Here is a 27,688-nt window from a genome sequence, read left to right as displayed (position 1 = left end):
TGTGGAAATTTGGGCTTGTGAGTTATGGAAATCGGCATTAGCTGTTGTTATTTCATATCACTCGGCGTGTGATACAGCGCCGTAATAGGTTCCAGCGTCTTCAGAGCTCACACCGCTGCAGCTCCTCCCGCTTCATTTGGAAATACCCTGGCATGAAGCCGCAGTAGCCTCATGGCCAATTCTCTCCTCTGTGTGTGTGTGAATGAGAAAGCTTTGGAGGTGTGTCAGACTTTATGGCTGTTACCTTCTAAGAACCCTGCTGTGGCCTCCTTGTAAATGTCAACTCTGCTATTAGAAAAGAGGAGGCCAAACAGAGAGAGAGAGGAAGAGAGGTTAGAAGGGCACAAAAATTAAGGAAGATAGAGATAGAAAGAGAAGTGGCCGACCCAGAAACAGGTTTAAGAGCTGTCTGGCTTCAAACCAGCAAGATCCTGGAGGAATAAACTGCTCTCACTAATCCTAATTTCATTTCAAGACCTGCTCTCCCCCGAGCTACCCACGCATGCCGTAACCACACGGCTGATGCCATTAAATGACTGTGGCTGTGTGTGTATTCCCAGGCACAGAGATGTAGTTAAGAGTTTGGATCGGCTTTGTTGTCGTCTCAGAGGTATTCGGTTATTTAAGGCTTTTAGATGAAGTTGTTTTAGAAAAGCAATCAAACCGGGCTTTTCAACCGGCCTCTCTTAAATTAAATGCCGGCCATCCAAAAGCTAAGTGGCTCCAGCGTAACTGCAGGGGAGGCCCTGTCGCCACAAACACACATCGATGTGATGCGCGCACAAACACTCACGTCAGCTGCCAGGTTTCCAATGTGAACACAGATTCAACTCTCCGTTCTTTTCTGTTTGAATTCTCACTTGACTTCGACTCTTACGTCGCCTCCCTGGCCTTCTCCCAACTTCATGTCTCTGCCCGAGCATTTAAACACGTCCATATTTCATCGGCAGCAGAATGATGGAGCCTCGTCTTTGGCTGAAAACATCTGCATTCATGGCATGATTAGTCAAATATTTATTGTGTCAGCAATCCTGATCCTAAATCTTATTTTTTGTCAAGTGAAGGGGGGCGGGTGATAAACAGAAACAGAGACAGAGGATGAAAGAGACAGCTGAATCCTGCTCCATTATCTGTCCATTTTTTCTACAAGCTTATCTCCACGCAGATAGGACAGAGCTCAGCGGAGAGACTGCTCAATTGAAAGGTCACATGTTCAATTCCCATGATAGACTGCTGAAATGTTCCTGAGCCAGAACCGAGACTTCTATCATCTCATTGGCGCCTGCTGGAGACACTTTTTTGTCTTTGTAGTCACTTGTTTTGGCTGACACAGTTCAAGAGGAGGGCCGTCACTTAAAAGACATGCTTTGTCTTTTTGGCATTAAAGCTGCACTGGAGAACTGTGCATGTTGGCAGCCTTAAGGGTGGCATGATGTAACTTTTGAAGATTTAACTTCCCAGAAGTCCTGTGGCCTATAACCTGAGTAGGTGCCTGAGTGAGAAAATTCTTCCTCCTTACTCCAGTAGCAGTCTTTTTCATGAACTCTGCTTTATTGGCCCATATCACATGTGATAATCTTAAGATTTGCAGAACTTTTCTAAAAAGAAACCAGATGCAGAGTTTTCTGTTGTCCCTCCATGAATAATAATGCCAGAAGAATCGGCAGCAGAATAGAATAAACCTTTTATAGAAAGCTCCTGAGCTCTTTCAGATGTTTTTATCGCTGAGTGCATCCAAAGAATCTGCAGATAAGACACCGTAAAACATTACAGCAGGGCAGGAAAAGAGAGACATTGGGCTGAAATATGTTTTTTTTTTTCTTTTTTAATACAACCAATACAGAAATATATATTTAATTGCTGTAATGGAAGGAACGTAGATTTTTGAGTCACATTCCCAACTCGTCAAAGAAATGATGCTTTGGGAAGGGCGGCCGACCTGAAATACAATCCCAAAGCGTCAGTTCTCTACCATCAGGTAGATGGTAGAGAAGTTCAGTAGTGTCTAACCACAACCAATTGCAGGCATACAATGAACCCATGTCACAATTAATGGACACCAGTTATCTTCCAGGGTAGCTTACACAAGTAGTCGCTCAAACTCTATACAGAAGGCAGTGCTATGGAGCATTCATGACAGTAATCAGTAAAATTGTAGCATCGCCACTATTGTAAATATGTCCAGACATATACAGCAGTTGCGCTTGTTGATTATGTAAGTAGGGAGCTGAACTTGATATTATGTCACTGTTGTGTTCGCATTTTGTTTCTGCTGCCCCCAAGTGGCCAAAAAACATTTTTTTTGGAATAGTCTGAGCCATAGATCCTTCAAACAACCTGCCTTTCTCTATGGAGGTTTTTAGTTACATTTTTGGCCAGATGTTCCTACAAATACCTTGCGCTACATCTGGAGTCAGTTCTCAGAATAACAGGTTGTGTAAAACACCCAACAAACACATCTAATAACTAGAGATTGGCCCATGTATGGTCTGTAGCCAGAGCTTGGACTGATAACTGTCTGGGTGTTCAGGACAGGAGGTTTAAACTGGATTTACACATTTTATATCTGTTTTTATGAGCTGGATGGAGATCTATTGGTCTATTACTGCCTGCTATCCTGGATCCAATCATGCAAAATATGAAATAAGTGGTGCATTTTGATCCAGCCAGTAAAATTCCTTCAATGATTTACATCCGCGTTGCACATTATTCGAGAAGTACCTGTAGTATTTTACAGGTATGATTGAGGACACGAGCCAGTGATGTTTACAGGGTAATTTTCCCTCCACATGCTGCAGGTCTTAAAACCTAAACAGCCTAGATGCCTCTCTTCAGCTTATACTGTATATCTGAGTCATGTTTTCCAGTTGGAGCAAACATGCAGCTCACAGGTTTGGCTTGGTTGTGCTCCTTTCCTCAGCCATTTAATTGCTGGAAAACATGACGGTGGGTTTGTTATTCTTCTTGTAAGCCATGAAGTCTTTGAGCTTGAGTTTGTGTCTTCCAGTGATCGGTAACAGGGTTGTTATTGCCAAGCAGAAATAGGCACAACTCCCTGGACCCTGATACAGCTCGGGGTTATTTTGATATCTGACGTTTGTTGAACCTGGGTTCGGTCATGCATGTTATCATAATCACTTTTGTGTTTTACATCAACTTTTCCTGCTGCAGCTGAACTCTGTTTTGGCTCTCATTATTCTGACACTGGCAGTTGGTTTCAGTTAAACATGCTGTTGCTGTAGCAACCACTACTACCAGTGTTCCATGGAGACCTGAACACATGATGTCACTTCCTGTTTAGCTCATGTTCCACTAGCTTCTGTAACTAATACAAATATATCATTCAGCAACAATTTCATTTACTTGCGCGGAAAAACTATAACTTCCATTAAGATTTATTTTAAGTTTAGCAATAAATTCACCAACGTTTTCCTCCCAAGTAATTTTTTTTCAATTTATGAGTTATAATCTCTGCTCTCTAAAAGCATCCACAGCGTTATCTCATCTCTGTCCTGCTGTAATTAGACATTTTTCAAGTAACTGAGACCCCTCGACTTGCCAAAGGACTCATCCTTTCTGTCGCGCCATGAAGCTTAGCCCGCAAAGATGAAACGTTTTTTGTTCGAAATTTGTTTGACCAATGGCCTTGCTTGGCCCCTGTTGCATGAACAATCTCTAGATGTGCATCAACAACAGTGAGATCAGATGAAAATGTAATGATGATTATCTTGTAAATCCAAATCAGAGCATTAACTGTATTGTGTTAAGTATTGTTTTCTGTAGCAAAGTTTTCTGAACAAAGGGAGTTCAGGGATTTTTTATTTTATTTATTTTTTCTTTCTGTAACATTGAAACATAGGACATTGTTCAACATTTTCGTTCTCAGGGAATAATGCATCGATCTTGATGAAAAATCAGTGAGTGAGTGTAATAGGAGACTATTGGGCCTTGGCGGAGGTATGCACTCTATTGAGCGCCATTCTTTATAATTGTTAAAAATATTGCCAGCAACATTGAGTAGAACCTTCCTTACCTTCTCTTGAGGTAAAGTAGATTATTTTGTTGCTATTTTCTTCTTCACTCAATATGTTGTTCTTATACAGAACATAAGTCATATAATTGTTAACATATAGAACCTGTGTGGCAAATGAGCTCACTCACACTTGAGAAATACAAATTTAACTTTAACCTGAACCGCACTTGCTGTCTTGTTGCTATTTTATGTGTGGAATGTACTTCTGTATATATATATATATATATTGGTCCAGCGGTTTTTCTTCTGCTTCCATATAAGACTAAAAAATCCTACATTCCTGACCATTAGAAAAACAATGGCAGGCAAATTTTTACCAAAATCACAACCTTTAGCTTACTTAACCTCCTTTGAGGTCATTTAAGAAAGCACACGTTCTTTCTCAACATGATACAAGATAAAAACCTGTCTTGAATGTGGACCATATGTGTCTGGCTGGGTTTGTCCATAGAAAAACCTTCAGAGGGTAAATCTGACACCACAAAGTGCCACTCCTGACGACTTTAAAGAGGAACTTTAAAGGTCTTGAACCACACCCGTCGCCGTGTGAAAACGATCAGGACTTGGGGATGAGGTGTTTCTGAACTTGGTTTGTTTACATCTGACTGGGGTGAGAAATTCCTTCCCAAAACACACTTCCCCTGCAATAAAAAATAAATCCTCCATCACAGACCCAGAGCACGCGCCAAAAGAGACACACATGTACACACACACATACTTTTTTATGTGTTAGTGCAGACAGAGACACGGACTGAATGCATGAAAGCAAATGCGCACAAAAGGTATAATTCTGAGACACATTCATTCAGATATTCAAACAGGCCACAAACCACATATATGACTGCAGGCACACATATAGACATTTATGTCACAGACAGACCCAGGGCCCCTAAATTGACTCTAAGACTATAAAGCCTTTTCTAATGAGATTCTGTATAGAAGAGAGTCTGGAGATGGTCCAGCGTTCCCAGTGGGAGTCCATCATAAGAGAAGCGCACACACACACACACACACACACACACACACACACACACAAAAGTCAATGTAGAGCCTCATTCAGGCAGTCAAAGTCAAGCACAGGTCATTAACATGTCAAGACTAATTGGACCAGACCTCATTCTATCTCTCTCTCTCTCTCTCTCTCGCTCTCTCTCTCTCGCTCTCTCTTGTTTGTGTGTGTGTGTGTGTGTGTGTGTGTGTGTGTGTGTGTGTGTGTGTTGTCTTCAGCATTTAACATGACCAACATTGCTGACAGTAGAGAGTTACAACTTGCTAATAAATCAATTACTATACAAAGGTGTTGATGGCTCCCACTCAGAACTTTTTGTTTTCTTTTGTCTAGCAGATAGCACATTTGAGAATATAAGTAGTATAGCCTTACAGAGCAGCTAGCATGGCGAGTATATTATTTTGTATATTTAAAGAAATAAAAGTCTGGGTATGATTCCCAAAACATTTGTCATCCCTAATGCAGCAAGTGTTCATTTTAAAGAGGTTGTTTGTATAAACCCAGAGAACTGGCAACCAGCATCAGTTATATGTATCATTACAATGACTTTACGCTTGATTTCTTGTACTTTTTCACAAGAGTAAAGCACCTTATCGTACCCATCTGACAGCATAGCTTTGAAAAGAACAAGTTGTAAAGTTTCACACATTCAGTCCAGCCAAATTAGGTCATCAGATGCAATAAAGTCGAACACAGCAGTGTGTAAATAACAAATAAAAGCAGCAGGCCTCACTGATGTAGCTCTCCATAAACGGCTACAGTGATTTTTCAAATCTGCAGGAGTGGGAGTGTTAGAGCTTCAGGGATTTAAAGAGCACGATAGCAGGCGCCTAAATTAGTCCTCTAAAGCTTTTTTTCTGTTTTACTAGCAGGCTAATTAAGCAACAACAGATTCCAAAGACTCTGGGCAGGCTCTGCTCGAGTCTGTTAAACACTCACTGCAGGGGACTCTCATTGAGATAATTGTGGTGCTGGAGCTCAGTGAAGCCCAAAAAACTCTTAGAAAACAGTTCTTCATTGAGGAACGTATAGTAAGAATAAACCATGATGTGCTTTTGGCCCACTATTGCAGCACATTTGCACTAAAATGAAACGATGTATACTTCTCTTTGTGCATCCTTTAGGTCTGATAAACGTGTTGAATGCATTTCCTTCCTCATAAAACACTTTTGAAAGCCAATTAAAACATGAAACCTCCATTGTTTACATCGCTGTTTGTTAGCTAGTCTTCTTCATTGCATTTTCCTGGCAAATTGCTCATTTTCTTGGCACCTGTTGATCATAGAATAGTGTTAAAACATTGGAAGGAAGTCCTGTCATACCAAGTCGACAGTCTGCAATCAGCCAGTGAATAAAATTTTACAGGCCATCGCTGAGCTTTTGTGACCTCAGTTGTGACCTCAGTTGTTGCGGTGTGTCCCGCTCCGTTGGCAGCAGTCGGCCCTTGTCGGTGGTTTGTTAGCAGTTGAACATGTATAGAATCGGTGTCAGAGCCAGAGAAATCTCTCTGATTGGCTGTGTAGCTAAGCAAATTAGTGCACAGCATACAAGTTGCCAGAGACAGTAACTACAACAACACAATAGTGGAAGGCGACAAAGAAATGGTTTTTTGCTCTAAATCGCAACACATAATCATCGCCATTCAACTGCAGGAGCTGCCTTGCTCTCTGACAGGCTGTTTTTCGTTCAGAAATGTGACGAAGAGTCGGTAGGACAGACAGAATGACAGAGGCTTTTCCACGTAAAGCTGCAGTATTTCTTCCCTCATATAAGTTGCCAAAGACACTACCAGTTACCGCATTACTGTTGTTTGGTCATGTAACGTTGCTTTGTGGGTTGGAAGTGTGGGAAATTTTTCTTTTATTTGATGAGTGAGGGATCTGTTTAGCTTTCAGACTGTGAACACCATGAGACCAACACACCCCTGTTCTGCACTGCCGGCTTTTCCATTCACACAGACACCGTATCGCCTCTGCTGCGGCTCTGATACTACCTCTGGATGTGGATCAGAGCCGCAGCAACAACTCCCATGATCCCACGTGATGTTACGTCTTTTGTTTTGTTTTGATTGACAGACCCTTAGTGGCAAAAAATTACACTCTCTAAGAATCTAAGAAATCCAAAATCCTGTGCTGTAGGAAATCTTTTATGCACTTTGTTATTCTAAATGTATGTAAAAGGGACCTCTGGGTATTAGTGGTGACAGTCGGTTGCTCCACACCAACAGGAGCCAGAAAACAGGTACTTCTATTGAACACACACACAGAGACACACATTAAGTCATTCAGCCTCTCACAGCGAGCCTCACTTTGATGTCTGCCACATCAGACGGGGTCCACGCTCAGAAATCAAACAAACCCACCGCCGCCACCGCTGTCACTTCATTTGGACATTCCTGCAGCTGAGTTACAGCTGGCTGAACTCCACACTCACACACACACACACACACACAACCTCACCCAACATGAATGCAAAGTGCACAGTCGCTGTTGGTTAACCCTCCATAAAATGGCCAAATAAACAAAAGAAACCAGCAAAAACTACACTTATTCGTTCACAACTGCATTCCACTTCAGTTTAAACATTCCAGACAGCTTTTATAAACAAAAACTCAAGATATTTATATTAAATCGAGTCTAATTCTGTAGTTAAGCAGAGATGTGTACTTCATGTTGTCACAGCTGCAGAATCGGACCTTGTGTGAGTGGCGATGACCAGGCATTCACCCATGACAGCAAGTTTTGTATGAGTAGGTTGCATTCAGCGATGTGAGCGTGGGTCCATGACCTTCTCCCAGACATGTGGTTTGTGTGACAATAGTGAAGCACAACCATTTCCAGTGAAACACAAAAAAATAACTCCAGTCAGTTTTCTTCAGATGCTGCAGAACAGAACTTTAAACATAAATTCATCACTGTCAAATTAATTGTGATACGTGTTTATATTTGCTGCAAATTGAAGACATCATGTCCCGGATGACTGTCAGATTGTTTGTACAGTTGTGTCTTGATGAGAACAAAACTCTCAGACATGCACACTTGATTCAGCAAAGGCTTGATGAAGCCAGGTGGAGCGACAAAGTCTAAATCAAGGAGGTTGTGGTCGATAAATGGGTCTTTGACATGGGACTCTGCCCCACAACACTGGGGTTTTCACTGTCTGAAACCAAGAGTCAACTTTTTATTTTTTTACTTTTTAGAGTTTTGTTTTTTTGTTGTTGTTTTTTTTTTGTCAGTTTTCAGTTGCAGTTTATTTGGGCAGTAAGGCAATTAAACTTGTTGTTTAGGTTTAGCATAATGTCAGTATAAAATCATGGTTTGGGTTGAAATTACTTTGCACGGGGCTTGAACAGCTTTTTGGCAGAAAGCCCTGAAGGAAACTTTATATCAAGAAACAACCTGTGCAAATCTACAAACAAAAGAGCTTCACAAAGCTAGGGTTACATCTAGACGAGACCATTGTTTACCAAAATTGACATTTTCCGTAAAACCTGTCTCCCTCCTGTTAAGCCTTTCCACTCCTTGGTGTTTTTGTCTTATTAAAGAAGATGAACTTTTTCCTTGGCCTTTGGCTCATTTTACTACCTTAATTGCCAATACTTTCAACTCTTAAAGCTTTATCTCTGCACATTCACTGCCAAAGTTGTCTCAATGATACACACTATGTGACAAAATGAATAAAGCTATAAGAATTGAATCTTGATTTTTAATTGAATGATTTTGGCTATGTTGGGGTTGAAGAGCACCACAGTAAAACCCATAGTCTAACATAGTTGTTATGTTACATGTGAGCCAATTATTGCTGTTTTTTCTCACATTTATTGGGAAATGATGTTGTGTATTTCTCCAACTTTTGATTTGAGTCCAGTATTTACTCTCCTGACAGTTCTGCTTTGGTCTCCACTGATGTCTGGTCCATATTTGGCTTTTTTTTCTTTTCCAAGTTGAATAATGGCTAACTTTATAATTTGGATTTGCACTTCATCATCGCTCTCCTGAGGACATTTATGCTAAGAAATGGTCCAACACCTTAACATAGTCATCTGACACCCTTGCTCTATAAATCCACAAAGAATATATTGCAAACATGCAGACACATTAAGATATGCTCAGAGCCAGCCAAATCTCCCTCTGGTTCACTGTCCAAGCCGAAAATAAAAACAAACAATCAGTGCTAAATAATCAAAGTGCGTTCTTTCTATGCAGCTGCACCGCTGGAGCTCGGCAGTGTGTGTTGTTTGTGTATTGTTGTGTACATTATGCGTCATGATTGGTTAATTGTTGTGATCGACCATGGTTGATTGCAAAGCTGTCTCCTCCGAGCTGTTTCACATTCAGCACAGCAGGAAGCACAAGCTCAGTCACTGATAAATGAGCTGTGAAATTCCTGCCAGCTGTCAGGTTAATCTGGTGTGAACTTCTGAAAATGTTTGAATGCCTCTTTTAAATGTTTCCCCTTTTTTATTTGTGCTGAAATTGTGAGCTGGTCAGTAGTACACTCAATGACGTCAACTGAGCAACTACACTCAACAGTGATAATGAAAGCTGCAATCATCAGGGTTTGTTTTTTTTATTAACAACAGATCATATGATAGATGTTGGCTGTCCAGTTTTCGTAATGGCCAAATGGTGTAATTACATCGTCACGCGATGCACTGCAGCCCAAAAATACTTTATCCCATGAGCTTAAAAAACTGTGGATTTTGAGCATCACAACCCGGGCAAGATTACTCACCATTTGATCCAATAAAATTTAGAAAGTCTAGAAGAGCCGCACGATTAAATTATTTTATCCCCATTCAAGTTAGCGCTACACCAGAAGTTAGCCTGCTCGGCCGGTGGAAGTTTCTATAGGCCCCACAATACGGAGGATCCAGGTATTTTCTTGCCCGGGAAGTCAAGCTTTTTTGGCTTCAAAGCACCACTGAACTCTTTCTCCAACGCAGTGTCCAGATTTAATGTAATGTCCTTGGCCTGGACCCTCACCAGTATGCTTCAGAACCAACATATCCTCTGGGAATGCCATATCCACTGCCCTCCACTCAGTCTTCACACACCTAGAAAATAATAGCCCATTTTTTTCATGGCTATTGTCTATTGTCTGTTTGTCAATGTCATGTCTGTTATTCCTCTGTTGTAGCACATCCTCATTGTCTGGTGCAATAATCCAATTTAATCTTTATCTCACACACATTTCATCTTTGAGCCAGTTGGAGCTAACTGAGCTTAACTCCGGATATGAATCCAGCCTTTTTTACTCATCCATTTAAAAATTAATCTAACGGCTGCCTTTTGATGTGAGGTCAAGCAAAGCAGGTTGTTCCCTGTCGGATTTTAAGATCCTGTAATTTCATTCTCATTCACCGCTGGAAGACTTTCACGTCTGCAGTTCACAAAAAGACTCTTTCTTCTTTAGTTCCTTTCCGACTTCCTGCTGCTGGCATCCCCTCAAAGTCAAGTAGGATGTTGGGCAGTTTCTGTCTGGTTGAAGGTGACTGCTTTCACTCTGTTCTCTCATTTATACACAAACACGTGAAAACACGATGTGACGGACACATGTGGTGTCCATGTATGACTTTATTATCATTATTATGTTAGACGGATATTAAAAAATGCATCTCACAATGTGAGAGAAAGAAGAGGAGAATTGCAAATACAATTTAGTATTTACACACAGATGTTCCAGACACATGCGGTAAGTTGGCTATTTTTAACTGAGAAGCAGCTGTTTTAATATTTCTCATCCTCCTCTCAGGTCAGATCACTTTCACCTCTGGCTGGTCAATTATATAGTATAAGCTGCACTGAATTGGATTTGTATTTTAGAATTACATTACATGGTCTGCGAATGTTGAAGTCGTTTCAGATATTTTACTGAGACAGTCATTCCAGCTCAGTGTCCCTGAGGAATTATCTTCATATTGGATTAGTCTGCAGATTTTACGACCTTTTCCAATATTCAGTTCTAATGCAAGACGATTAATGTATCAAAGCTGAAAGTAGGGGTGTAACACAGACTTCTTTTTCCCTGTATTTCCCGAAGTACATTAAACCATTTAGCCTCAACAGTAAACAACAATCAGACCAAACAAAAATATCAAGGCTGTACCAAGATAAATCTAAGGGGTCACTAGATTATTAAAGGTTATAAAACATCAATACTTCCTCTAAAATTCCTCAACATGAAACAATCTGAAATGGAAAAATCCTATGGTCCCATTTAGAGTAAAATAGATGACAAAGCAGGGTAGGCTTTAGTGCATGGCTACCTCGTGATTGTTGAGTCGCAACCAAGGTGTGTTCTCAAGTTCTCAGACTGATTTAATCGGGATATCCTCCCCAGCACCACGCTCTCGCGGTCACCGAAAAAAACTGAGATGCCGAAAAAACAGTGGTCTACAAACCAACTATTGACGTCAGTGTGGTTTTTGTCCATGATGAGGTGTCAAAACTAGATATTACTTCTTTTGTCAACTTAATCAACACTTTGAGATTTTGATGAGCAGTTTCTGTCTTTATTAGCCACTAAATGCCTCCTTTCTAATGTCTTTCAGAATCTTATTCCTGTTTTGATCAGAAAGGTCATTCCAGGTACTTCATAAACCAAAAACAACATACCAGAACTGCTTGTTCTGGCTTTTTATTGTCTCTGTGTTTAAGTTGGATAACTGAAAGAGGAGGAGTAGACTGGTAGAGGCTCTGAAGCGACAAAGTATATCAGCCATGTCTGAGTCCTTCATGGAGGTCTTTTGCGCAATTATGCTTCACTACTGAGGTGTTTGTCAGTGGTTGGACCATAAATTGTAGCGTAGGGGTTGAGAAAACTAGATTATGGATGAATTCACAGTTATGATCAAAGCAATGATGTTTACATTCTCTTACAGTTGTGGTGTGGTCAAGGTTTGCACTGAAAATTGCTGTTTTAGATTTCAGAAAACAAAAGAAGATTGGTCTCTTTTCAAACACTTCATCTCCTCTTCAGTGTTAGCAAACAATACCACACAGAAAGACACTCAAACTGAGCTAGAGTCAGAGTTAGTGTTGTTTCCAAATTGCACTGTCATTGACCTGGGTTTGTAAACAGTACAAACATGTCTGACCTGCAAGAAACAAACATGCAACAAGAAGCATTAAGGCTGTCTTTGTAGAAACCCACCGTGTCTGTAAAGCTAACCCTAACCTTTGTTAAAATTACAATGAACTCTGCATCAAAGAAATATGATTTATATTGCATGATTCATGAATATGCTGCTCATGCAGGGTATCCATTCACTGAGAAAAGCTTAGTTTTTTGTTACTGAACAACTGAAAACTTACTGTGAATACGTCATAATATTTGCGTAACAGTTGTAAGAACTAACTTGCAACCTTTTTTTGAAAAAAAGATTTGGAACAGTTCAAGAGAAAACTCGCACTATTTTGAGTAAAAAATGGTAATACTTTGAAACTTAAAAAATGCTGAAATAAAAAAAAAATTACATATTTCGAGAAAAAACAATAACATCTAAAATAATAAAGGTATAATCAAAGAAAAATCTGCAATACTTGAAAAAAAAATGGGAAAATTATTAAATCAGCTGAAATATGACATTTTTATAAAAATCTGACTTTTTGTTGAGAGTCTTAATATCAAACTTGTTACATTTTGATTATATCTTGACAAAACAAAAGCCATAATGATCAACTGATGTTCCACACATGTTCAGACACAGACCTACGCAGACACAGACCTCCATCCATATGTGGAGCACATCACTAGGTCCTCCCAGTACATCCCTCCTGTCGTTCGGGATGTACTGGGAGTCATGTGAGGCTATACAAATAAACCTGACTTGACAATCTGAATATCACTTTGAGTCACATCACACATGAGTCCTTTCAGGAGTTCACTAAGTCTGTTTGTAATGGCAGAGTCCTTCAAAGATAAATGGAGCTGCTTTCTCTCCCTGGAAACACACACACACACGCACACACTGATGCACACATACTTCTTGTTCAGTAACTTTATTAAAACTCCTGTGAGAGGGCTAAACAGGGAGATTAGTAACCATGGGTGCAGAGCCACAAGGCAGAGAACTGCAGGACATTTGACTTGTCCAACATTTTTAACACAACACAGGGATGCTTCATGAAAGACCTTCGATTTAGAGGGTCAGACGAGGTTAAGACTAAAGTTATTTACTTTAGTGTTCTATCTAGAATTGAAACGAACACGTTAAAGGTGTTTAAATTGAAACATCTACAGAAATTATAACCCAAGTGCAACCCTAAAGAGATGTAACTAAAACATACAGACATGATGACTCTACAGCTTTTCATGTCTGTACGCTTCTCAAGTAAGTAACTAATTACAGTAAGGTATATTACTATTACTGCAGTGGCTGAATTGATGAGGTGTAGTTACTTAGTGCTGTACAGAACTGTGTCTTGTTGTTTTAAATGATGTATGTTAACTTTACCTCCCAGGGAAGTTCAATTTGCAGCTGCCACTAAAAGTATAAGACAGAACACAGTAAACTCAAAATGTACCCAAAACTATACAACACAGGAATATCTGTTGTTTTATCTTGGCAGCTTTAACACATGTATTGTATCTTTGTGAAGTCAAAAACCTGGGAGGGGAAATCTTTAATGTGATACAGCTCTTCTAACTGCTGCCTGAGCACAACTTATCCACTTCTTACGCACAGGCAGAGTCTCCCAGTGAGACAGACAGGCTGGCTGGACAGTGTCATGTCAGGGCAGAGAGAACAGAAAGACAGAGGGAGGTCTATCAGAACTGCATTCCTCTGTGGGTGAAGCCAAACACAACATGGTTCCTTCATCTATCTCTTTATCTGCAGCCTGTGTGAGTAGGTGTGAGCTTGTACAGTTATCTCTGTGAGAACCAATTTTTAAGGACATTTTGGCCAGTCCTCACTTTTGGACAGACCTTTAAAGGGCTGCTTGAGGGTAATGACTTGGTATTAGGGTTAGAATTAAGTTAAGGGTTAGGGAATGCATTATGTCAATGATGTCCCGGCAGTGTACCGACGACATTAAAACCACTGAGAGGTGATGTGAGTTACACCGATCCTCTCGTCACAATGCAATGTTCTGCTGGGAAACTTTGGGTCCTGGGATTCATGCCGATGCCACCTGACATGCACCACCCACCCAAACACCGATATACTATAAAGAGCCTCCTGGCAACGACACTGCCTAATGTCAGTGGTTTTAACGTTGTGGCTGATCGGTGTATATCTGTGCTTTCCGCTCCTTAGGATAATTTTTATTTTGCGAAACTGCATGGCGCCTTCCCAACATCACGAGACTGATTTCAACCTATCAGTGCATATCAGGCGTAGCGAGACGAAATAATGCAAGCAAGCGGAAACAGACAGAGAGGGAGACTGGAATGAGGAGAACATGCGTGTTAGTGACTCTGCAGACCCTGCAGCCCTCTGCCTGGATTTTGTTATTTTCTCACTTTGTTGCTGTGCTCGGATGCTTTACCAGCCCAAAATGTCGGTATCTGACATCCTGGGAATGAGTCTCAACAATCAATTATCTTTGTCATGTCTCCCAATCCCACTGATTCTACCTTTAGATTGAATTGTCTTTGAATTATAGAAATATGATGTGAGGTTCAGTTAGACTTGAGCAGAAATGGCCAGTAGAGTGATACTTTTTTCTTCATACTTTGAGGTACATTCCACAGTCTGTACTTTATTACTTTACTTGAGTGAAGACTGTGTTCACTTTTGCCATCTTTGATTCTAACCATGTTGAGTGCAGATAAAACTCTGCAAATCACTTGAATTCATTGCAAAAATATACATAGAGACCATGTTATGACTGAACCAATAATGTAGAATCCATTCACATTACACAGTCAGGTCCAGCTGGTGTTCTGGCCGCCTCTCCCAACATTTGATACATGAGTAGAAAGTGTCCTCTTCTCTAAAGAAGGTTTCAAAGACCATGAAGCTGTGAATCTGGGAATCATCTGTTGTGAATAGTGCTGCCGTGCCTGTGTGTGTTTTTGTGCATGTCTATAAGAAATGAAGGAATAGGAGTGGAATAGAAAAGACACAAGATGACTTTCGCATCCTACGGAGCTGCAGTGTGAGAGGTTTGAAATGGATTTGTCAGGCTTACATCTCATCTTTCAGTCTTTTTCTCATCATCCTAGCCTGAAGTCATAACAATCACCTTAAAGACTCTGCTGCTGTAACTCAGCGGCAGTCTGACATTTTAAGGGGTTGATGACAGAATCTCCTGGATGTGTAATTACTAAACTGTTTGCCGACATATTAGCTATATCGACTTTATCACTGTGAATAGAAAAGCCTTTTATTCTCTGCTCAGTCACCTGACCTCTGAGGTTTGGTTGATTGTATATGCAGAGCTCTCTGTGTTAACAGAGCAGCAGGTTAACACACATCAATTAATGGAGAGTGATTTGTGATGCTGATTGTTCATTCCTTCAGGCGATGAAACCAGAGGAAGCAAACTGAGACACACTCCGTGGAAAATGTCTTCAAATGTGTTCTGGCAACAAGACACGATTATGAGTGTATATGTCTTCACTGTAATAGCACAGATTTGTCCTGAACTGTGAGAACTCACAGCCCCCAAACAGTCTGTGGTTCACAAATGTAATTCTGCACCTTAAACTAGAAAAACCACACTGTGGTTCCTCTGACAAATTACAGAGAATTTGGAAACCATTCTTTGGATTACATTAACACTAAGCTCTGTCCCGCCGCTCCATCTGTAGCTTTTAAATTATCCTAACATGATTATCTGACAGAAATGTGGTATCCATGTGTGTGTTGTCACTGTTGGGACAACAGTGTGTTTCCCAAGTGTCAACATTCAGAAACTAAGTTAGAGAGCCAGATTCTTTTGCTGACCACCATGTTTTTTTGCATTTATTGAGTAGGGCTCTTCCTCCGCTTCTTCTAACCCTTGTCCTCGTCCTTACCTCTGGTACAGTGCACCTGGTGTGCACTTTGTCTTTTCTAGTAGTTTTTTTAGAAGTTGAAATATTCTCAACTTTTCAGCACAAAGCACGGAGTCGCACCACTTTTTCCATTAATTACATTTAATCGCCCAGTTGCACACACAGTCCCGCTCTGAGGTTATGCCTCACTGGTTCGTTGACGACTCTGAAGCGGCTGCTTTGTGGGTAGAGCAGCTTACATTTCTATATGTGCAGCTCTGAACCATAAATGGTAGGGGTACACCGATTATCGGGGCCAATTTTCAGCATTTTCTGATTCTGATTGCTGATAAAATGAACTAATTTAAAATGTGCTACTTTGACTCTGATGGTTTTTGCCTGTCCTTTATTGTGTAACGTAGCATTTTTATGTATGTAAAATGTCTTCAAAGTGAAAAAGCCCAAAGTCCACACCAAAGGGAGTTACTCTCTCCCACAGAAAACACTGCTCCTGCACGTACGTCTGTACTGCAGTCATGGTTACCAGCTGTAGTGGCGGTTTTTTTTGATCACGCTACCTTGGTTGGCATTACCTACCCTACTCTGCCTCTGATTGGCTACATCCTGTCCATTAAGTAATGCGCATGAGCAAACACCAACACCAAACACTCAGCTCCTCACTTCTCACAACAAACGTTCTTACTGTGTCATACACAGGTCACACACAGAGTAACAAAATCACCCTCTGTGCATCATGAGATCTACAATCAAGCATGAATATTAAGATTAATAGAGGCTTTAATATAGCTCTATTCTGGTCATTGCAAAACAGGCAGATTTTACCACAGCATTTAATTTATCATCCTCTCCCTCTTTACATTTTCTTCATCTCCCTCCTCTTATCCCTCATCATCTCCTTGGTCTTGTTCCACCTTCTCTTCTTCCATTTCAAGGAGAAGAACTGCTGAGAAACTCTGTACTATCAAGTTCTGGTTGATCCCAAATTTGTGTGTGTTCGTCTGAAAAAACACTGCGCCCACAGACCATCATTTAGCAATTAAGCGCTCTGTGTAGATGAGAGATTTCAGCTTATTTAGTTTTTCAGGTCATTAGAAATAAACCTAACACACGTAATGAGCGGGAATCTAGATGATTTGTTTGCAGCCGTGTGGCTTTGCAGCACTTTTCTAACTCTGAGGTCATGCAGACATTTCTTGGCCTGGATCTGAGCACATGAAGCCACACACAGAGAAACACACTTGCATCACTGTCTTAGAAACGTGGAGCATTCAGAGAGTAATATCACCCTGTTTAGGGCATCAAGGAGCATGTGTAAAGGGAATAATCTGCTTCCTCCTGTTTACCAAATAATCCCTTTCTTCATCTGAGTTTTCTTGCACGCATCGGTCCCTGCTGTCCTGCAGAGAGAGCATGTCGTCATCCCGTAACGCTGAGGATCTGGTTTCAAAATATCTCCCGGGCTATCGAGCTGTTACCACGCAACATGCTCTCAACATAACACCAGACTGAGAAGCTTTTTCTCATTAGGCACGGTGGAGAACAGAGAGAAGGGGAAAGAAGTGGCCTTTATGCCACAGCCAAAAACAAGACAAGAAAGGTTCATCGGTAATATTTTAACTGTCAGCAAATGTGATGTTTCAGCTAAATAAACACGTATGTAATCCAGATCGTGCTGTCTCAATAATCTAAAGGGAAAACATGTTGTCCCTCGTCCTTGTTATTTCTGTTTCTTTCAGATTTGTGTATTTTTGGAAAGATCAGGAACAAATTGTGGTGAATCCACATTAGTTGAAGAAGTTCTCAGATCCTTTACTTCAGTAAAAGTAGCAGCAGAGGTGTCAAAAGTGAATGCATTCTTCACTCAAGTCCAAGTACAGATACTTGTGTAAAAAGAAGACTGGTAAAAGTAGAAGTACTGATTTAACATCTTTACTCAAGCAAAAGTAATAAAGCACAGTCTCTGAAATGTTCTCAAAGTATAAAAGTAAAAAGTATCCCTCTGAAGGATATTTCTACCAGCCATTTCTGTGCAAAGCTAACTGAAGCTCATCTCATATTAATATAATTAAGACTATTAAAGGAACTTAAAGGTAGAATCAGTAGGATTTGTCCCAGCTGTTCGTAAACACACCACAGAGATGTGAGCACAGCAACAAACTGAGGTTTTTGAAATAGTTCTAGGTTGAAATCAGTCTGGTGATGTTGGGAAGGCGGCGTGCAATGATGCAAAATAAAAATAATTGATGGTTACCCTCAAATGCATTAAAACTAAAGTAACGAGCCTGTTCTGAAAATGTGAGGAGGAGAAAGTACAGATTTTTGTGTTAAAATGTGGGGAGGAAAAGTCAAAAGTTAAAATAAGTAACGAAGTACAGTATAGTAACAAAGTATTTTTAATTCGCTACTACACATCTCTGAGTGGCAATATTACAATGTCAAAATACTCCATTACAAGTAAAAGTCAGGTAAAAATCAAATCGAAACTACTGTTTCTGTAGAAAAATGGTCTCATGACTAACACATTATTAGATTGTTTACCCTTGTAGCTTGTCCAGATGGAGCTATAATCCTGAACTCATAACCATAGCTGTCAGATAAATGTAGTAGAGTAAAAAGTACAATGATTCCCTGGAGTAAAAATGGAAATCCTGAAAGTACAAATACCTCAAAATTGTACTGAAGTACCCCTCTTGAGTAAAATCTTTACCAAAATAAACAACCCTCTGTGCTAACGCTGTCCCTCCTTTAAGTACTGGACGATCAGCAACATGCAGACGCCAACCTCAACATAAGTCACAATGAATACAGACTTTCCACAATGCATCGTCATCACAGCACAGAGAACCTCACAGTCAGCCAACTCTGGAAACTGGATTTGAAGTCATGAAAATATTTAGGTCTGGATTGAACAAAACAATACATTTAGTATGAATAGACAACCAAAATTAGTGCAGAGGACTGGATCGACATCTGCTCTGCGTTAACATGCTGACTCGGTCCAAGCTGATGTCGTGATTGATAGTAAATGATACTCGATTTGGGGACTTTTGCACAGCCGAGGGATCAGTGAATCAACATCCAGAACTAATCTCTCATTCTCTTTCTCTCCCTCTCCCTCCCCAGTGTCTCGTTCGCAGGTGTCTTCGCAGCGCCAGGAAGTGCTGATGGAGAACGTTACCCGGATGTCAGAGCGCTCTAGGCTGCTCCAGCAGACCCTGGGCGAGGCGTCCACTCAGGCCGACCTGCTGGAGAACATCTGGAAGCTTGAGAACCTCTTTCAGAACCACAGCGACTGGCTGCAGAGGCTGGAGATCCTCATCAAGGTATGACACAAGACTGAAAGGAGGAAACAAGAGCTTCAACAGAGCAGAGAATTGTTCTTGAAGTACTAATTCAAGGTACTTAGGAAGTATTAGAGGCAAGTATTGTTTTTTCCACAACCACTATATTTGTCTGAGTCATACAACTGCGGTAGTTCTAGTTTAGGATACTTTAAATATTCTTTAGGTGTAAGAGTAGTAAACTTTGAGAACACAACATCAAAACTTTTTTTTGCTTGTTTGTTTTTTGTGGTGTGATTTTGGCCTTTAATGCTACAGAGCAGCTAGGAGAGCCATGCAGGAAATGGAGGACGGAGAGGGGAAGACATGCAGCCACAGGCTCAAATCAAACCTAGGTCGCTGCTGAAAATCAGCCAATCATGATAATGATGGCGGTGTGCCATGGCTCATAAACATGAAGCCAGTGACAGTGACAATAAAGGTTCACGTAATGAAGATGATAAGGACTTAAATGCACTCTCTGCTTTCTAGAAGAGCATTAGTATTGACTCATCAGTGCTGTTTAACTGTGATGTTATCAAATTAAGTGATACTAATGATGAAACGCTATAATATCAATGAAGATGATGCTATGTTCTTTCGTCCACAGGGTCTGGAGGTGGAGCTGAGGAGCGCCCAGGCTCACTCCCTGCAGTCAGAGGGCTACTTAGTGCAGCTGGACGACAGGTTGTCCTCTCTGAGCAGCTCCACGGGCAGGAACATGACAGGCTTGACTGCGGAAGTGTCTCGAGCATCCACCTGGCTCCGTGACCAGGACGTCCTGCTCAGGTAGACATTTATATGACAGTAAAAGACCTCATTACCAACACAAGAAAGTATAACTGCATCATGACGACGACGAATTAGATCAAGAGTAAGGTTGTGTGTGTTTGTGATCTCTTTCAGAGAGACGTCAGGACAGATGAGCAGGCTGAGAGAGAAAGTGGACGAGGTTAATTGGACGGTGGGAGCTGTCAATCACACCGTCAGCAACGACATCAGTATTCACCACCTGAAGATACAAGACTTGCAGGTGCAGATAAATATTGGAATCACAAAGTTAACATTCATACGGTTCAGTATATACACTGTTTTACTACACTGTGAGGACATCTTACTGCTGCTGACAGTCCATCTGTGTGCACTCCTGCTGCTCAGATCCAGATCAGCAACATAACAGAAGACACCAGCAGTTTATGGGTGACCCACATCCACACGGAGGCCCAGCTGAGGAACGAGATGGAGATCCTCAACACAATCACAGAGGACCTCCGCCTGAAGGACTGGGAGCACTCCTTGGCCATGAAGAACCTCACCATATTAGAAGGTCAGCTAAGATGAATGGATGTCTGTCCAGATTGTTGTTCTGAGTGCAAAAGAACCCTTTTTTAGACTTTTATATAACAAGCATCTGGCTGTTCCCAAAGGGGACAATTCCAGGAATCATTTTGGCCCAAGTGTGCACCCAGAGAGGTACTTGAGAAATCAAAGTGCCTCTCTCGTCAGCCCAAATGCTCCCCATAAGTGCCCTCATGGTTAGCTTTAGTGCTCCTGTCCAGTAAGCACTGATTTGGTGATTTGCAGGTCAAAAGGCATCTCCATCTCTCAGTTAGAACTGGGATAAGTCGGATTACATAAAACCATTTTTTCAACAGCTTTTTTTCCCAAATACACTTAAAAACATATCCAAGCAATGGTTATATCTAGACTCTTATCTAGACTTTTAAGCCTGGTTTTAATCTAGGCACTCTATTTGTGCTTTTGTCTGTGCTCTTCTCTCTGATGTGAAGTTGGCGGGGGCTAGTTTAGATCCAGTGATGTCACGTATTTCTGTGCACTTATCAGGATTTTTGTAACATTTAAATCCTATTCTGATTACAATTGTGGGGTTGTTTGCAAGGCCACACATTTGGTCAAACCATAACCACACGGTGCTAGTACGTCCAGCCTTCACGGAGGAACATTATCATCCATTTTGAGTTGTGTTTGTTTCCACCTGCTGACGTAAGTCCAATAGTCACTCACTTTTAGCTTTGTTTTTGGTATCCACCACCTCCTGAGGGAAATATCTGACTGTTAAGCTTTTAAATGCTCCATTATTTATATTATATCCAAACAATGGTTATAGTTGATCCAGACTTTTTAGCCTTGTTCTAAGTCAGTTGGAAATGACCCAAATCTAATGCTGTTTTTCCCAGTTTAATTGGGCCTAGCCACAAACATGTGTTTCCATTGAGTCCTCGCAGCAGTTGAAAGCCGTGCCAAGCTGCCCTGTTGTGGTCAGCAACGCCACCAACCCGTGATGGTCTCCTCCCTCTAGCCAATGCATCATACTGACTCAGTGTTTTCAGCTTCTCAGTACTTTTTTAACTTCCAAACCAATCTCTTCGAATCTCTAACTTTACCTTTTAATGATTCAACATGCTTTAGCAATGTTGGAGCTGTTTTAAGTTAACTATGTTGATGCAAACTGAATATTTGCTGCTGCTGCTGCTTCACATTTAAAGCTATCCGATGGCAAACTAGCACCATATCAGTTGATCAACACTATTTGGTCAGTAGATCATGAAGAAGAGAATAGTGCAAGCAGGAACGACCACAGCTAGCTGAAAGATGAACAGCTGCAGGCGACAGGCAACTGTAGTTTGTGTTATCAACACTTACACCATGTCAGCATGGCTTGAATGACTGGGATTGCTCAAGACTCTGCGCAAGATTCCCTTGCCCTATTGAAAAAATGGCATAAGTAACTAGGTATGATTCAAATGCCCCTCGGGGTAGCTCAAGCTTTAGTTTCATCTAAATCCTGGTGAACAGTTGCCCATTATCCATTTTCAAATCTTACCCTTGCACACCACTGCCAATCCACATATAAGGTAGTTTGGTCAGTAATTGTGAAGTTCTAAGTAGATATAATGGAGATAAAAACCTGAAAACGTGTATTTAATGTCAAATGTCTAATACTCATCCTTGGTGTTATACGTACTGTACATAAACACATACATAGGAGACAAAGAAGGGACTTTATGGAAAACAGTGTGTGCAAAAAATACCCCAGTTGACCATACAAGACAAAAAAAAAGAAGAAAAAAAAGAATTTCCTGGAAGCACGATATGAAATTTACAAAACAAGACATCTGAGCTGGAAATATGAGATATCTAGTGTAAACTAACAGAAGGGGAAAACATGAAAAACATGGACACAGCTGGAGAACGTGAGAACTTTACTTCTCTGAACTCTCAGTGTAACGAATCCCTTTGGGTGGAACCTTGTGCTCATTTACAAGAGCTCATCTGAGCCAATACGTGTTTGCAGTGTGATTGAATTCAAGTGACCCTAGCATGCAAACATGATTTTACACTGGGAGATTACTACCCCGAGGTATTGAGAAACTCTGAATGTTCTTCCTCCAATCTGCTCGGATCCGATTGGTCCTGACGTCGTACGACTCTCACTGCCAGGGCACAAAATGACTTCCCTGGCTTGTTAAAATCAGAATAGGTATGCTATGATGTAATGCTGGCAGGGGACGCGGCCCGGGCTGATTGATGGCAACTCAAACCGAATGGGACCCCTGATCTCGTGTCTGCTTCACATGTGGGTGGGATGCCGTTTGTTCTGGACCTGGAAACAATTGTGGGTTAAATTTAGACGCTACATCCAGAATGAGAACCCAACCACTCAGCTCTGTCATTAGTTTGAGCTCTGTGGCCCATTTGTTTGTTGTTAGCTGGCAGTCACCTTCGCCAAGAAAAAGTTTTACATCTCTATCCATGTTTATCCAACTCTGTTCTGTGTTCTCGTGCCTCCCTTTTTCTTCATCCTCTCTTCTGATTCAGTTGATTTGCCTTTAATTTCTCTGTGACTCTGAGATGTTCATGCCACACATGTTACTAGTTGTATTAATGATAAAGACTCATGAGAAGCTGTTTAAAATATCGCCTTGATTCTTATTTGATGGGGAGGAGAAAAATCTTACCTCTGCAGGTGTTAATTATTGTACATCTTATCATTATTTACGGTAACATGAAGAAACTAAGGCAAAATGTATCAGACGACTTTGATTACAACTTAAATACTGTTTATGTGTGACGTTATCATCAATTAGTGTCTTTTAGTTGACTACGCATTTGGATTTTCAAAATTTGGGGGGATTAATGTTGTCAATAACTAAATCATAAGAAATGTTTTCACATATTTCGTACGTTCATCAGAATATAATATAGTAGTGCTATGGAGCCGCAGTAGGTCCCCATTTTGTTTTTTCTTGTGCACAAGGTCCGGCCTATGTAAACATGTAAACAATGCTGGATTTAAACTACTTAAATGACCGGCTTTGAAAGTGCTTAATGAGGAAATAAGATCACTTAGTCGCCCACTCCAATAGAGAGAGCCCGTGCAGTGCAGGATACAAACAATAGTCCCAAATTTAATGTCATAACAGGCAGTGGCAAACAGAGACGTCTTAAACAACGGAGAGTTGGTGCAGACCTCTGGTTTCCTGGAAGTTTGCTCCAGATGTTTGGAGCATAAAAACTGAATGCTTCTTCTTTAGTTTAGTTCTGGGTGGTTCATAATGGAACAGCAGATCAGAAATTAATTTTAGCGCTTAACCATTCAGTGCTGCATGTTAAAAATAAAATTATTAACAGAAAGATCTGAGAGCTGGACTGATGTGTTCTCTCTGGAGGACTTTAACTGCAGCTGTGATTGACTTTTTTAGAGAGACCTGTACAGACACTGTTACAGTAATCAGGGCTGCTGAAGATAAGAGCATGGACGATCCTTCTGAGACATTAGTACTTTAATTATTGATTCATTCTTAAGGCGATAGGCTGATTTAATCTGTGTTCCATATCTCTAACGTTCAGCCCAGCCACCCGACAGAGGAAAATGATTTCACATTTTGTTGTTTTCCAAAATCTGAGTCATTACAAGCATGTAGATTTTAAACAGAAGAGGCCCGAGGATGGAGCCTTGGGCAACTCCACGTCATTTTTGTGCAATCAGATGTTTAATCAACAAAAGGAGTCCCTGTTTTGGAAAGGCCCACCCAGTTTCCCTTTCTGTGTAGTCATATGCTGTGATCCTTCTTCCATTACTCCTTTTCTCCACTTCTCCTCTACTGTATATGTGTTACCATGTTCCTCTGGACTAAGTGTTTAATTGGCATGAAGCAAACGCCTTCTACTAGGGTTTCACAACTATTTGTCAATTTGACAGCAGTGTGTGCATGTGTGAGAGAAATGGTGTGTTCACTAGCAGTCGGGTTCCCTCTACTCATGTGTGTAGATATTTGCTGACATTTTTTAAATAGGCCCACGCGCTGTTTTGTAAGGACACCAATAAGAAATAGGTCCTTTGTCAGTGCCTTTGATTGATGATGTGTTGCTCCTGAAGATGAAACTCTTGAACATTGTACATGTGTATTTAAAGGTTTTCAAAAAGGTTACAGAATTCCAACATCCCACCAAGAAAAGCAACAGCAGGCACAAAAAGCTGCATGTGTTTGTTTCTGGAGTCATGACTTACAGTGACATGGTGACATGATTTGGATTGATGATCTGTTGTTGCTGAAAGCTGCTGAGTTTCAGGAATTTGTGCTGAGTTAGTCATCTGCTAGGAATTAATCCGAGCAGAGGCTGGAAACCTTTAAGGCCTCGGTGTCGTCTGATGATCATTAGTGAACATTTTGAGTGGCATGTTTGCTTTACTGGAGAGGAGTCCCATAGCTCCCATCAGTCCAGAGGCCGGCTGACACATCGTCACACCCAGACTCAAACACTTGCATTCAAATCACACACATTTTTTGTCATTTTTAATTTGTGACAGCTTTATTTTACAAAATAAAGACAAATCAATCATTGGAAAAGCATGGTGGAGAAGTGGAGAATAAATTTCTTTATCTGCTGACTTTATGTTGTTATTGTCATTAAATTTATCCAAATCCAGATATGTATTCTGATCTGAATGGCCGTCCACACCAAGACAGATAACTATCTAAAGTTTCCCCTTTTTAGGGAAGGCCTCCTTTCACTCGTTTAGGAAATCGTCAGTTTTCCAACACATATATCTCTTACTTTGTCCATCCATCGTTGAAAACTGGAAAGTTCCTTTTCATACCAGTTTTTAATAATTGCCTTTTCTGCAACCAACCAAGAGGATTTCTGAGATGCTGCTATTTAAGTGTATTATAAGTATGGAGTTGTTGATTCTTAATATGACGTGAGATGAAAAACAAACTAAATTCTTCCATTTTTCCCCCCGTTTCCACATTTATTTTCAGTATGAAACTCATATGGCCCATACAAACGATCTATGGCGCATGGTCTGAAGTGCATTGAGGGCGTGTCCAACTTCACTTTTAGTTCCTAAGAGTTAAACGGCAGATAATCTGGGTGTAAAATCCTTAAAGCCTAAAGTCTAATTCTGTTCTGTCAAAGTTTAAACAAAGTGGACCCAAATACAGACACACAGGCAGACAAGGAACTTAAGAAAAAAGGGAGCTTTAATAACAAAAAGCTGAAAATCCAAATCCAAAATCTGCAAAACAACAAAGGGCAGGTAACAAAACTCAAGAAATCCAAGAACAAAAGAAAAACAAAGTACATACCTGAAATAACTCGAGGAATAAGGAACCAAAAGCCAGAAACACACAATGGAAAGATGGGACAGGGAGACACAGGAACACAAGGGCAACACAGACCAGACGAACTGACAACGAGAGACAGGAACACAAGGACAAGGTGTGATTAACTAATAGAACACAGATGAGGAGTAAAAAAAAGGCGAGAAAATGGACAAAGGGAGGAAATGAAAGCAAAACATGACACATGAGGACAGAACTTAAAGATCAAACAGGATATAACAAAACCAAAAAACTCAAACTATGACATTTTCTCTGTGCAGTTTCCTCTGTCCTGTCAAGTTACAGCTTTAAGTTTTGCTGCTTAAATGTAACATGATATTTGCTGCAGTGACATTACTGGAAATGTTTGAAATAACTGAAAGCTGCCTCTCTAATCATAAAATTAGAGGGTGGGCATGTTGTGAATCCACCTATATAGGCATGTCTTACTACCTGAATAACGCGCCCTTTGAATAGCAGGAAAAAAACTTTCCGTTGCCTCAAGATGCGCCATCGATGCACCTGACCACACCTCATTTTAAGACCAACAGCACCAGGGGTGCGCAGGTACATTTGCTGTTTATAAAACGCGCGCGCCATTAACTAGACTGACCTGACTTTAGATTAAGGGCTTATTGAGTAAAAATGTATGTAGTTGATCTCTCAGTGAACTTGAAGGGAAGTTAGCCATTCTTGGTGGTGAAAACAGCTATTGGCCGATTATAAGACGATCCCCCTTTACTGAGACCTGTTGTTTCTGGAAAAATACTTTTTGAACACACTTTAATGCTGTTGAGAAAGTTTCCCAAGGAGAGAGAGTCTGAATTCTTGATGCTTTTTCTCACGTCAAAGTGAAACAAGATCTAATACCATTAAATCAGAACATAAACCGCACATTCAAAAAGACTTTGTCCAGGAGTTAGCATTTCTAAAATGTCTTTTTGTAATTTTTAGCTCTTGATTATTTGTGACAGTGTGCATTCTTGTCTGACTGACTTCAGTCCGCGGTCTGTTTCTGCTGTAAAGATGTCGGGAGACTTTTTATTTCACTCTTCAGGAATTTATTTCCTTCGTGGCGACAGAACACGTTACACGAGCCTTGAGAAACTCCTGTAGGTTAAACTGGGCCAACAAAACATTGTGAGTGCTAACTAACTCACTATAAACGGACATGAAGACACTCATTAAAACTACAAAACATGCCATAACGCAACAGTCTCTCTACTAAAAATTAATATTTGATCTTCAAATATTAGATGTCACTGTTTCAAACATGATTTCCAGAAAAAATGATTCTCTCATATTTGAACCATTAATGTCACTGTGTCATATTACTCTGTAAAGCTGAGACACGTTGTACAAATCCTTTTCTCTAAATCCTCCATCAGATCGAATCACTTGTCAACACAGCCCTGTCCTGTTAAATTAAGTGCATACATCGAACACTTTAGCCTCCTTCTGACCGTAGTTTTGTCCATCTGTTCCTTGTTATAATCATCCTGAAACAACATAAAACCTGGTAATACCTCATGTCATTCATCACGGTGATGAATGTTACAACACGCTCCTTATCTCCCCTTACATTTAACATACATGCCGTCACACCACCTCGATGAGACTTTCTCTTACACGTGTCAAAGACAAAACAAGACGAGCTCTCTGCCCTGTTGCTCCACCCTGTAACACAGACTGGATGTTGGACGGAGGCGCCTGAACTCCACACTAGTGTTGTATTCTTGGACTCAGTGCT

The 27,688-nt window shown here is 40.7% G+C and overlaps 1 protein-coding gene across 1 annotated transcript in view; it reads left to right on the top strand.

Annotated features, from left to right (window-relative positions):
• scara5 (scavenger receptor class A, member 5 (putative)) overlaps positions 1-27,688 on the top strand; it is a 78,325-nt gene that overhangs the window by 14,000 nt on the left and 36,637 nt on the right. The window contains exons 4-7 of the mRNA XM_084377706.1: positions 19,113-19,312; positions 19,920-20,098; positions 20,216-20,342; positions 20,468-20,636. Coding sequence (XP_084233832.1) covers positions 19,113-19,312; positions 19,920-20,098; positions 20,216-20,342; positions 20,468-20,636 — 675 coding nt within the window. The remainder of the gene's footprint in view (positions 1-19,112; positions 19,313-19,919; positions 20,099-20,215; positions 20,343-20,467; positions 20,637-27,688) is intronic.

The sequence above is a fragment of the Pagrus pagrus genome (assembly GCF_965226575.1).
Source record: "Pagrus pagrus genome assembly, chromosome: 16".
In the NCBI taxonomy this organism is placed as follows: Eukaryota; Metazoa; Chordata; class Actinopteri; order Spariformes; family Sparidae; genus Pagrus; species Pagrus pagrus.
This window is presented reverse-complemented; position numbering and strand designations above follow the sequence as displayed.